Source organism: Leptopilina boulardi, unplaced genomic scaffold, assembly GCF_019393585.1.
Source record: "Leptopilina boulardi isolate dan_hultmark-lab unplaced genomic scaffold, ZJU_Lbou_2.1 LbouV2_368, whole genome shotgun sequence".
Taxonomy (NCBI): domain Eukaryota; kingdom Metazoa; phylum Arthropoda; class Insecta; order Hymenoptera; family Figitidae; genus Leptopilina; species Leptopilina boulardi.
In genome coordinates, this window is record NW_026137938.1 from 1,063,998 (window position 1) to 1,077,672 (window position 13,675).

A 13,675-nucleotide genomic window follows, 5' to 3' on the forward strand; every position below is an offset into this window, starting at 1 on the left:
TCACTACTTGTCGAGAACATTTAAGAGGGTTTTCACCTTTCAATGGCGACTATAAAATGGCGGATCATGGGAAACAACAAGCGCAGCCGCCGAGGGCGCCTCTAACGTTAAACTGAACAAGTTTTTTCTTCCCTCTCACTCGTATTGCTTCGAAGACAACTTTTCACCGCACACTTCTCTCTCTCTCTCCATTACACCAATGAACCCAAGTTGCTGCTGATGCTGCTCTATCACTACTACTACTACTCCTACTATTGCATCCTCGTCGTCGTCGTCGTCGTCATCGTCACAATTATTGAAATTGGAACCAAGAAAAATATGGCCGCGCTTAGGAAGCATGCTTCTTTTTTTCTTTCCAATTCACTTTTAAGAACAATAAATTCACTTGAAAATACATTAACGGTAATTGGGGCAATTTTTTCCATATTAAAATACACAATTTTTTATCTCATTATTGTTTTTATAGGGAATAACACTGATAGTCACACGGGGAAAGAAAAGAATAGTTCCCGTCAAAAAGGTCACTATCGAATCAACACGAGTGTCTCTTGCTTCAAAAGGGTAAGTCATTGACTAAATTCCCTTTAATTTTGTAAATTCACATTTTTTTTATTATATTTAATACACAATTTTTTTGGGAAAAAATAAATAAACTTGACAACACTTTCAACAATATCTATCTCTCTCTCTTATTAGATTATCCCATCTGTGATTATTCGTCCATGTTTATCCTTTGATCGTTTACCCCCACTTCAAACGATAAAATTTAACGTAAACTGCATTGTTTGTAAGAGTTGCTCTTTTTTCCGTCTCACAACAACTAGAAAAGGACGCGACTAACGGCTTTTCTTTTTTATTTTTCTTTTTACCTTTTACGCGTATTTAAAGAAAACTGTATAGAACTGAAAACAGTGAATTTAACCTAAAATTATAGTTTATTTATTGTATTGAATATGTATCTATTTTTTTTAAATATAAATTATTGTTTTTTTAAAAAAATTAGTTTCACTGTTTCCTTAAATAGAATTTTAAATCTATTTTAGATTCGCAATATTTTTTATAGAAAACTAAAATTCAAAAATGTGCAGTATTTAAGTAATATATTTAAAGGGTTGTCCCCACTTGTGTAAACATTTCCAAACATCGATTTTTTTGCTTAACTTTTCTCAACACTAATTCTTATTTGCGGGGGGTCACAAAATGTCACCTTTTTTTTTAATTTTATTAGGATTACAAAATAATTTTATTATATAAGATCTATATATTAACAAAAAATAGAGTATTTCATCGTTCTGAAGAACAAAAATAAAGAATAAGATCCTAATTCTAATATAAGATCTATATATAAACAAAAAATAAAATATTTCATCGATCGTCAGAACAAAAAATAAGATCCTAATTACAATGATTATTAAAAAAAAATTATATTATTTAATAAACTAGACTTTTAGTAATAAAAAAAAATTCTTTTTTAATTAATAAACTTAATAATTTAATTTATTAAAAATTGAAATTGATATCTAAATGTAATAAATCAAATTTTAAACAATTTGCTCTTTAAATTTTAATTAGTTATAAAATTAGTTCATTAATTTAAATTAGTGAAAATTTTTACTAATTTTCAGTCATTTTTAACTAAAACTTTATTTAAAAAAATATTACTAAATCAAATAGATAGTAATATTTTAATAAAAATTAGTTAAAACTTTTACTAATTTTTAGTCAATATTTCAGTAAAACTTTAGTAAAATTTTGTTACTAAATCAAATAGTAATATTTTACTAAAAATTTGTTCAAATTTCTACTAATTCCTAGTCATTTTTCACTAAAACTTTAGTAAAAAAAAATTACTAAATTAAATAGATAGTAATATTTTACTACAAATTAATGAAAAATTCTATTTATTTTTAGTCATTTTTCATTATAACTTTAATAAAAAAAATATTACTAAATTAAACTGTAATATTTTAATAAAAATTAGTGAAAATTAGTATAAATAATTTAATTCAATTTTCTTCGAAAATCATAAATAATTTAAAACATGTTATGATTACCTAAAAAAATTCGCTATAATTCGATTATTGTCTAAAATTTGTAAAAAAAAATTGTATCATTTGAATTTGAATCATAATTTATGAAAATTTCAATTTAAAATCTCCTGAAAATTAATTATTATTAAAAAATTTAACTCAAACTCTTCTGAAATTAAATTTTTTTTTCTAAAATTTTCTTCACTTTTATTATTTCTAATATCTTTTATCAAAATTTTCTGAAAATTTTATTATTTGAAACACTTTTTTAGTACAAATTATTCTAAAATTTAGTTATTCTCTGAATCTTATAAAAAAAATATTCCGCAATTTAAATTCACGAAAATTTTGATTAAAAATCTGAAATTCAATTGTTTTTAACAATTCTAACTGCAACTATTTTAAAATTCAATAATTTTTCAAAATTTGTAACTTAAATTCTTTGTTGAATTAATTATTTCTGATAACTTTAATCAAAGTCTTCAAAACTTCCATTAATTAACAAATTTCTCAATTTAATTTTTTTTTTAAATTCAATTATCTTCTGAACTTTGTAAAAAATCTTTCTCAATTTAAATTTTTGAAAATTCTTAAATTGGTATTTAAATATTCTTTCCTAAATTAATTATTTCAATCATTTTAATTCAATTTTTTTTTATTAAAATTTCTTTAAAATTCCATTACTGTTTAAAATTTTGTTGATAAAATTTCAGTAAATTCAAATTTACAACAATTTTAATTAATAAATTAATTTTTGCTTCCTCATGAGGAAGCTTTGCATTCGTGACGTTTTTCGATTTTTTAAAATTGGATTATATGGACTCATTTTCATCTAGAAATAATATATATGAAGTCCTGAGCAAATGTCCAGATGTATGTGTGTGTGTATGTCACAAAATATTGTGTACAAATTATTTCAGAAACGTTTTAACGGATTGTTCTGAAATTTTGTATGCTTATTGTAATCATTAATACCTAAAATCTGACACAAGGATTTCCGAATATATTCACAACATTTTATTTTTTACAATTTTTTCAAAATTAAAAAAAAAATTTTTTTCAAAATATTTTTTTCTTTGTAAATTTAATTTTGTTAAGTAAAAAAAATTATTTCTTGCATTAAAACGAGTCGATTAGCCTATATAAAGTTCATATTTTACTTAAATCTATAGATTAAATCATTTTTTTTGAAATTTTGAAAATAATCGTTTTTTGTATTTTTTGAAATAACTTTTTCTGATATAAAAATTTTAAATTAATTCTTGTAAAAATTGTATTCCTGGCATAAAAACGAATCGATTGAGGTATACAAAGTTTACATTTTACTAATATTTATAAAATTGATCGCATATTTTAGTTGTAATCCTTCTTTTAATCTTGAATATAAGTGTATCATGATGAGAAAGCTAAATGGTCATGAAATGAACACCTAGTTATCAATAATGTTTTAATCAAGTTCTTTGAAAATTTAATTATTTAAAATATTTGCCAAAATTCTGAATTCGAATAATTTATACAATAACTTGAAATTTTTTCTTCATTTAAAATAACTTTAATTATTTTTCAAAATTTTTCCTACTGAATTGAAATCTTGAAAATTTCTAAAAATTAAATGTTAATAATAATGAAAATATTTATTAACTAATAAAATTTGTTAAAAATAAAAATATATCGACTTTTTTTGATTTTTGTTGTAATGAATATCGACTAAAACGACTTTTTTCTCTTTCTAAAGTCAATCCGAGGTCTGAATTAGTAAAATTGGAATTTTTTTTATCTGAAAATTAATTTAAAACTTTTTTTTAAATTAAAAATTTCAGTTTCTTTGAAAAATATGAATAAAATCAAGATTTGTATATTTTACAAGACGATTTTCAATTTGATAATATCAATAATTACTTGCATTTTAAAGAAAAAAAAAATTAGTTTAGAAGTAATTTTCATTGTGTGGAAAATTAATATTATAATTAAGTTTAAAAAATAAATTGAAAATGACAATCCAAAGAAAACGAACTGAAAAACAAAAAGACAATGTTACTCGCAGAAACTTCTAAGTCAATTGCTTTATCGATGAAAAATTAAAAGATTTACATAAATGTAATGTAATGTAATTTGATTTATGTTATTCTTTACTGTATAAACTTATAATGAACTTTAGCCATTATAGCGCCTACCTAGATTTAGTTAATATTTTATATTTTGTATTGTTACTTACGTAACTATTAGAATTTAGGAGTACTTTTGTACGAAAGGGCATGTCCCGTTATGTTCTAAATAAATAAAAAAAAATAAAAATAAATAATATTTTTTTTGTGTTACTACATCGTTTTCTTAATAATTATATTATATAGTTTTCACTAAAGACACTAAATTTGAATTTTAAATAAATTTATTTATTTTTAAATAAATTTTAAATAAAAAATTTTATTAAATAAAATATTTAATAAAATGTAAATAATAATAATAATAATAATAATAATAATAATAATAATAGTAATGAATAAAGTAACTAAAAAATCTCATATCAAGCTTACCGCAAACTTACCGGAAGCTTACGTGTTATTTAAGTTTGCAAAACATTTAATCTACATTAAAAATAGTTTCTTCGCGACATTCTTTGACAAAAGTTGAAATATTAAAAATACAATTTTTCTTTTATAAATTTTCAAAAAAAATTGTGTCGTTCTGTAAATGTAATAATTGTTTAAAAAAAAGATAAATTTTTGCTTATCGTAATAATAATTTACAAAAAAAAAAATTCATGTCAAACGAAGAAAATTTTTGTTGTTGGTACACTTGAGATGAAATTCCCGATTTATTGATTTTCCATCTTACACAATTTGCATCGAGACGTATAAAAGGACATTTTTATATTGACGTGTTCTAATATTTACATTATTATGTAATTCATATTTTAAAATTTTTATTATCTTCAAGCAAAATTTATAGTTTTGTTTCAGCCAAATAAATTTATGAAAATAAGTAGATGTTAATTATTATTTGGAAATTTAGTAATAAAATAATATTTTTTAAATTTATTTATTTTTATAAATAATATTTTATACATTTATTTATTTTATAAATTATATTTTTAATTTTATTATTTTATAATTTTATTGCAGATTTCTGCGTAATTACAAAGAATACCATCCGGCTGAAGATGTTTCTGAACGACTAAATGTTTTGTGCGAAGAAAATGGAATTGCAATATTAAATGATACACAACTAACAGATAGAATTAAACGTTTTAATTTACTAGTTTGTTGCGAAGAAGAATTTCAGCACACAATACCAAATTCTTTACTATGCTCTATTGAAACAATAGGTAATATTTTCAAATATTTTTTTAATAATAAAATATCAAAAATTAAAATTGTTTATATTTTTTATTATCAATCACTCCGGGTCAATAAAAACACAATTGTTTTATGTTCAATACAATATTTCTTTTTACCGAGTGATTTATTAAAATTATTTTTTTGTAAAAAATATAATTTTTTTTTTTAGGTGATTTGAGAAATTTTTATGAAACTCCAGTAAATACAACAACGCCTCTTGATTCACTTCAAACTGCAGATTTACCAAAAAATTTACATGTGATTTACGATTATAATCGCTTCCATCCAGGTTTTGTTAAATTTATTATTTTTAATAATAAAATAAAATAAACAGATATTTTTAATTCTCTTTTTTCTTTTTCAGAAACTGACACAAAGTTTGATGGTAAAACTGCTTTTCCAATGAGCTCTACAATAGTAACAGGTTTAAAATACAAGAAAAAATATCCTGGTCATAAGCAAAAGTTAACACTTTATGAGAAAGACGTGTTAGACTTATAATAATTTTGAGCTTTATTAATTTCGGTATTATTGTAATATAATGTTGTACAAAAAAAAAAAATAAATAAAATTCAAACTACAAAATTCATTAATGGTAATTTTAAAATATTTTTCAAAATATTACAAATTACGAAATTTCTTTCTTAAATTAAAAAATGAATGGAATTAAGAAGAATCTTGTTCTTTTTAATTTTTTCTATTTTTTGTTTTTTTACTTTTCGCGAGTATTTTTTAAATTTCTTTTCCTTCCTATTTTTTTTCCTTTTACCTTCAAATTCATTAATCAGTCATCATTCAAAAAAAGATTACTTTTTTTTTTGTTAATTGTTAACCAACAATTATGAATTTCGTGATTAAAAATTCAATTGTTAACTTTTTTTTTTTTTGGTTGGCAACGAAATTTCCTTGAAGAATAATAAACAAAATCATTTATTCATTCTATATAGTGAAATCATTGAGAAAAGATATTTTTTTAATAATGAAATTATTTTTTTTGTGAATTTAAGTTTGTGAATTTTTAATATTATTGTTGAGTCTAATTTGGAATCAATTTTGGATTAATTTGGAAATAAATCTTTAAAAAAAGGAAATGACAGGACTATTGCCCAAAAATAAAAAAAAATCTTCCGAATGTATTTTTTATTAAGAGCATTTGAACCTTCGTGACGTCACAAATCATGGCGCATGACACGCAAACTTCTCAGGTATGTGAAAAGCACAATTTTGAATATTTTTTAAAAAAACCTTTTGGAAAATATTCAGAATAACACAGACTCTGTCTGTTATGTGCGAAAAATTCAAAATTTTGCGTTTAAAACGTTTTTTAAACAATGCCTACATATAAGCAATTCGTGTATTTTTCCTTACTTGTGACAATCAACATTAAACATTGTTTAAAAAACGTTTTATACGCAAAATTTTGAATTTTTCGCACATAACAGACATAGTCTATGTTTCTCTGAACATTTTCCAAAAGGTTTTTTTAAAAAATATTCAAAATTGTGTTTTTCACATACCTGAGAAGTTTGCGTGTCATGCGCCATGATTTGTGACCTTAACATTGTTTAAAAAACGTTTTAAACGCAAAATTTTGAATTTTCCGCACATAACAGACAGAGTCTATGTTATTCTGAACATTTTCCAAAAGGTTTTTTTAAAAAATATTCAAAATTGTGCTTTTCACATACCTGAGAAGTTTGCGTGTCATGCGCCATGATTTGTGACGTCACGAAGGTTCAAATGCTCTTAATTAAAATTACAAGATTTTTTAAGAGATGTTGATTTAAGATGTTATTTTTTCAAAATAATTTAATTTATTTTTAAGATATCTAAAAAATGTGTAAAACTTTTTTATTTAATTTTTTCTATGAAAAAAAAAACGATTGAGTTTACTGTAAACGAGTGTTTAATTTTTTTACTTCTATTTTTGAATTTCCGCGCAAAATCAAAGATGATTTTTTACTCTAATCTTTTTTTTCTATCTATTTTTCAATTTCGGCGCAGAATCAAAAAAAGATTAACTTTAATTTTTTTTTCACTTTCCACGCAGAATCCGCGAGTATTTTCTACTTTTAATTATATTTTAAAACAGGATCATCTAAAATAAAAATAAAACAAAGAGATTTTATTAATCGATTTCTTGTAAGACCTAAAGGAAGGATTTAAACAAAATCTTTTTTTTTATGTAACTTTTTTTAATTAAATAAAAATAAGTCCAATCTGTTTTAAATTACGTCGCTTTGTTGATAGATAAAAAATACAAAATATGTTTTTAATATAAAACTTTTATTTTCAACACATAAATATTTACAAAATTTTTTTTTAAATACCCCCTTTTCATTAAGCATTATTTGCACCTGATTTCTCAACTAATTCCAATAATAATTGTAGACTTGTATCGAATAATTCACATCGAATAGGCATTTCTAGGGAATAAAATGGATTTTTTAAAGCATAATCTGCATACAATTCATAAACTCGTTTTGTTAAAATTTCAACTCCTGTTTGTGATGGTTCAGCAATAATTATAAATTTAACACCAGTCAATGTTTGATAGCAATATAATCGAAATGTATCTGCTTCTAATATTTCAATACCTGAACAACGTGGTTCTGGACTTAATTGACTGGCAATTGCAAATAGAGGATAAAACATTGATGCGAGAAAAATTTTTTCATTTGTTGTCATTTTAGCGCGACTAAATTTTAATGTTATTGGAAAATTTTCTTGTTTATCCAATAATTCCATGATATTTCTTCCATCTGAAAGTTCACATCCTGTTACTGGTTCACCATTAACAGCAGTCAATACATGTCCAACTAAAAATAGTTAGAAAAAAATTTATTATTGTTTTCTAAAATTTTTTCCCCCTTTTTTTTAAGTTTTTGGCAAAAATTAGGATTTTTTGCATTTTTGTCTTGTCGTTTTTTTTTTCAAAAAATTGTAGGGTAGATGCACTAATTACGGTGCTTTTATAAAAAATAACTATTATTACTATTATATTTAATATAACAGTTGCAAAATAATTAAAAAAATTATTTTAATCTTTTTTTGATATAATTACTAATACAGATGCACATTTAAACAATTATTAATTTAATTATTTGAAATCAAATTTTTTCCCTCGCCGCAATTGAAAAATTTTTAAGATTTCCATTGGCACCAATTACGGTGGACAAAGTATCTTCAAAATACACGTAATTTTGGTCACCGTAATTGATACCCCGAAACTGACACAAACGCGCCGTAATACGAAAATTACGGTATTAGTTTTAAATTCTCATATTTGTTTGAATAATCGATTTTTATAAAGTTAAAAATTTTCTATTTCAACAGTGTTTTGAATCTAATTGCACTGTAATTAGTACATTTACCCTAGATATTAAAAAAAATTTTAACTTTATAAAAATTGATTATTTAAACAAATGTGAAAAATTAAAACTAATACCGTAATTTTCGTATTACGGAGCGTTTGTATCAGTTTCGGTGTATCAATTACGGTGACCAAAATTTCGTGTATTTTGAAGATACTTTGTCCACCGTAATTGGTGCTAATGGAAATCTTAAAAATGTTTCAATTGCGGCGAGGGAAAAAATTTGATTTCAAATAATTATATAATTATATAATAAATAATAAAATGCTTGGTCTGTCCTTCTCTCCTAACTTGAAGTTGGCCTTTTCTGATTTCACGTGTTTTTTTGAGTAGTAATCTTATGACGTGTCAAATTTTGACAATTCTTTTTCTCATTTTTGCCAAAGTTGTATAATTGTGTTTCCAAATTTTGGAATAAGTTTCTTTAAAATTCCCAATTCCAAAATTCAATTCACGAAGCTGAAGTACACAACGTTTACCAACGAAATTTCTTTTAAAGTTGTATATTGATTCAAAAATTGGATACAAATACAAAAAATGTATGATGAGAAAAAAGATGCGCCAGGAAATTACGTACGTAATTTAAAAATAATTTATTTTTAAAAATTAATTTTTAACGTACCAGGGGCCAACGAATACCTATTAAATATTAATTATAAAAACACAGGCCTCGAATCAACTTAAAGACACAAAAAGTCGTTTCAGTCGATTTATATTCCAAAAAAACAGTGGATTTGTTTTTTATTTTAACAAAAATATTTTACAAATTTTTAAATAAATTTTTTTTTTTAATTATTATCCTTTTCGAAGGGTTAAAGTTGAAATTTTTAGAAATAATTAAATTTCAAAGATATTGTTAATTTTCAAACAATTATTAAATTTTACAGAACTAAAAATAATTTATCAAACAATTTTTGGAAAACATTTTTTAAATTTAATTGAATTTTCAAAGATTTAAAATTGAGATTTTTGAAATTAATTGAAACTTTAAGTGTTTTGTAATTAAAATTTTAGATGATTTCACTAAAAATTTATTAGAAAATGCGGACAAAATACAATAATTTGAAAATCATTTTTAATTGAAAAATGGTTTCAGATAGTTGAATTTTCAAAGAATATTATTAAAATAGTTAAAAATAATTGAATTTCCTTAGAGTTATAATTGAAATTATTAAATTAAAAAAAAAAAATTTCGATGGAAAATTTTAGAAATAATTAAATTTTAGATGCTTTTAAATTCAAATTATTGAAAATTCAATTAATGTTGAATTCAAATTTTTGAGAATAATTAAATTTTATTTGATTTTAAATTTGGAAAGTAATTGAATTTCAGTTCATTTTGAATTGAAAATTTTGGGAAATAATTGAATTTTAATTGAAATTTTGGATAATAATTTAATTTAAGTTCATTTTTGATTGAAAATTTGGATAATTAATTTTGAATAGAAATTTTAGAAAATAATTGAATTTTATTTCATTTTAAATTGAAAACTTGGTAAATAATTAAATTTTAAATTGAAAATTTTGGATAATTATTGAATTTTAATTGATTTTGAATTAAAATTTCGGGTAATAATTGAATTTTAGTTTATTTTGAATAGAAATTTTTAAAAAATAGGTAATTCAATTTTATTGTGATATTTTTTTTTAAATTATAAACAATTGTTAAATTTCATAAAAATTTTAATTGAAAAATAATTTTGATATAATTGAATTTGTGATGTATTTCATTAAAATTATTAAAAATAATTAATTTAGTGAAGAATCATTTTAGTTCAAAATTTGTTAAATAATTGAATTGAAGAAGATGTGAAGATCTAAATTTTATACTAAAAAAAATGTATTTTATTTACATTTTTTTTCAAATGTAAAAAAAGTCGCATTTTATTAAAATAAGTCGATAAAAGTCGTATTTTTGAAAAAAGTCTGAAAAAGTCGTATAATCCGAGGCCTGTAAAAATATAATTTTCATTATTATTTAATATGTAATAATATTCTAAGAAATTAAATTATTATTGATAATATTAATCTTTAATTTCTTTATAACAAACAATTAAATACTCAATTTGGCGTGCTTGCGCGCGTTTAATTTTGCTAGTTAAATTAATAATCGTTTAAATGTTCATCTTTATTAGTAATTGTATCAAATAAAAATTAAAATCATTTTGCAACAGTTATATTAAATATAATAGTAATATTAGTTATTTTTTATGAACACGCCGTAATTGATACACTTACCGTAATTGAATTGTATAGAAATTTTAATAAAAAAATTTGAATTTTTGAAAAATTGAATTAAAATTAAAAAAATTAAAATTAAAATTCTGGAAGTAATCGAATTTGGAAGAGAAATTTAAGTTTTTCAGAAATAATTAAAATTTCAGGAGATATAGAAAATGAATTTTCATAAATTTAAATTGAGGACAATTTTTTAGAAAGTTCAGAAGATAATTGAATTTAAAAAGAAGTTAATTGAGAAATTTGTTAATTAATGGAAGTATTGAAGACTTTGATTAAAGTTATCAGAAGTAATTAATTCAACAAAGAATTTAAGTTAAAAATTTTGAAAAATTATTGAAGTTTAAAATAGTTGCTGTTACAATTGTTAAAAATAATTGAATTTCAGATTTTTAATCAAAATTTTTGTAAATTTAAATTACTGAATATTTTTTCTATAAGATTCAGAGAATAACTAAATTTTAGAATAATTTGTACTCAAAAAGTGTTTTAAATAATAAAATTTTCAGAAAATTTTGATAAAAGATATTAGAAATAATAAAAGTGAAGAAAATTTTAGAAAAATTTTTAATTTTAGAAGAGTTTAAGTTAAATTTTTTAAAAAATAAATTTTCAGGAGATTTTAAATTGAAATTTTCATAAATTATAATTCAAATGAAACAATTTTTTTTTACAAATTTTAGACAATAGAAATCTTAAAAATGTTTCAATTACGGGGGGCGGTTCAAATACTACACAATTAAATTCTACATCGTTAAAACCCTACACGTCAAACTCTACACAGTTAAATTGCACACCGTTAAACCTTATACAATTTATTTTTTAAATTCTACACACTTAATGTGTACAATGTTAAACTCTACACAAATTTATTTTGTAGTGAAAAATTAATTTCTTTAAATTCAACACGGTTAAATACCACAACGTTAAACTCTACATATATTTCTTTTGTAATAAAAAATTAATTTTCTTAAATTTAACACAGTTAAATTCCACATCGTTAAATTCTACACATATTTATTTTGTAATGAAAAATTAATTGCATAAAATTCTACACAGTTAAATTGTTCACCGTTAAACTCTCCATAAATTTATTTTGTATTATAAAATAAAATTTGTTTAACTCTACACAGTTAAGTTGCATATTGTTAAACTCTACAAAAACTAATATTATAACATAAAATTAATTTTAATAAATTCTACACCTTTAAATTGCACACCGCCAAACTCTTCACATAATGATTTTATAATAGAAAATAAAAATGATTAAATTCTACACAGTTAAATTGCTCACTGTTAAATACTAAACAATTTATTTTTTAAATTCTGCACAATTAAATTCCACATCGTTAAATTCTACACAGATTTATTTTATAATGAAAAATTTGATCTTAAATAATTAAATTAATAATCGTTTAAATGTTCATTTTTATTATTAATATTGTATCAAAAAAAGATTAAAATAATTTTTTTAAATCATTTTGCAACAGTTATATTAAATATAATAGTAATAATAGTTATTTTTTATGAACGCGCCGTAATTGATGCACTTACCCTATTGGTAAAAAAACAGATAATAAAAAAAATTATATACTTAAAATGTATAACAATGTAATTTTAATAATAATAATAATAATGATAATAATACCTAATAATAATTGTAGTTATAATAATAATAATAATAATAATAATACCATTTATTATTAATATTATTATACTTTGAAGGGGTGATTTCACCAGAAACCAAAGTTTAAAAAATTAATACCAAAAAAAAAATTTGTTCGTTCCATAATAAAATAAAAAATACGTATAAATTAAATTTATAAATAACCCAAAATTTTTTTTTCTAAACTAAATACTTAAAAAAGTAAATAATAATAAAACCAAAAAAAATTGCACAAAAATGTCGTATTTTTAATTTAAAAAAAAAAAATTTGTAAAATAATTAACATAAAAGGTGTTAAAAAAATTTATATAAATCCTATTTTTTTTTTTAATTTAATAAAACTGGATATTAAGAAAAAATATTAATTTCACACTTACCATTAATTCCACCTCTTTGTCCAAAAACAACAACAGTCTTTTTATTTTCATATGACAATTTAATATCGAGTGGATAATTAAATACTTTTTCAGTTTCTACTTTTGGTACATTATGATCATGATTAAAAATTAAACCTCCCGATTTTGAAACAATGTAAACACCGTATATTACCATTGTTAAATTTTTAATTGAATTTTAAAGATACTCGAAATAAATTTCAATTTTACAAGATAATATATATTTACATAATATAATTTATAAATGCATAGTGCATTATTATTCAAGAGCGGTATGTTTTATTTAATAAATAAATTATCTAATTATTTCTGAGAAAATAAAGCAGAAACTAAATTTTTTTTTTAATCACAATGAAAACATATGTCAAAACAATCATTGGGGACAAAGTTGTGAAAGATAAGGTGCATGTGTGCTAAAGTGCAACATCCGAAATGCACCACACATCTATAAATTAAGAGAAAGTTCTAAAATGTGACAATTTACAGGTTGATAGGGATGGGTAGGTAACTTACTTGTAAATACATGTTACGGTTGCCGTTACGGAATTGCATTTCAAGTGCTCCCGAAGCGCAATTCCGTAAACGGCAAGCCGTTTGAACGCAGTCTTAGGCTGATTTCACAACAGTATGTTTT

At 21.9% G+C, this 13,675-nt stretch overlaps 2 protein-coding genes across 2 annotated transcripts; one reads left to right on the plus strand and one right to left on the minus strand.

Moving 5' to 3' along the window:
- The first annotated feature begins 217 nt into the window (after positions 1 to 217).
- LOC127287273 (39S ribosomal protein L50, mitochondrial) lies at positions 218 to 5,957 on the plus strand. Its single transcript, XM_051314113.1, has 5 exons — positions 218 to 402; positions 467 to 561; positions 5,153 to 5,355; positions 5,538 to 5,657; positions 5,733 to 5,957. Exons 1-5 carry the CDS (start codon positions 220 to 222, stop codon positions 5,867 to 5,869), a joined length of 738 nt encoding a protein of 245 aa, XP_051170070.1. The 5' UTR covers positions 218 to 219; the 3' UTR covers positions 5,870 to 5,957.
- Positions 5,958 to 7,635: 1,678 nt separating this feature from the next.
- LOC127287276 (trafficking protein particle complex subunit 4) lies at positions 7,636 to 13,431 on the minus strand. The gene is made up of 2 exons (XM_051314117.1): positions 13,024 to 13,431; positions 7,636 to 8,187 (listed from the first exon to the last, which is right to left on the minus strand). Exons 1-2 carry the CDS (start codon positions 13,196 to 13,198, stop codon positions 7,709 to 7,711), a joined length of 654 nt encoding a protein of 217 aa, XP_051170074.1. The 5' UTR covers positions 13,199 to 13,431; the 3' UTR covers positions 7,636 to 7,708.
- Between the last annotated feature and the right edge of the window lie 244 nt (positions 13,432 to 13,675).

Coding starts and splice junctions, on each gene's coding strand:
- LOC127287273 (XM_051314113.1), top strand. CDS start 220: ATGCTGCTCTATCACTACTACTACTACTCCTACTATTGCATCCTCGTC. Junction 5,356..5,537: donor ATGCTCTATTGAAACAATAG/GTAATATTTTCA, acceptor TTTTTTTTTTAG/GTGATTTGAGAAATTTTTAT. Junction 5,658..5,732: donor TTATAATCGCTTCCATCCAG/GTTTTGTTAAAT, acceptor TTTCTTTTTCAG/AAACTGACACAAAGTTTGAT.
- LOC127287276 (XM_051314117.1), bottom strand. CDS start 13,198: ATGGTAATATACGGTGTTTACATTGTTTCAAAATCGGGAGGTTTAATT. Junction 8,188..13,023: donor ACAAAGAGGTGGAATTAATG/GTAAGTGTGAAA, acceptor AACTATTTTTAG/TTGGACATGTATTGACTGCT.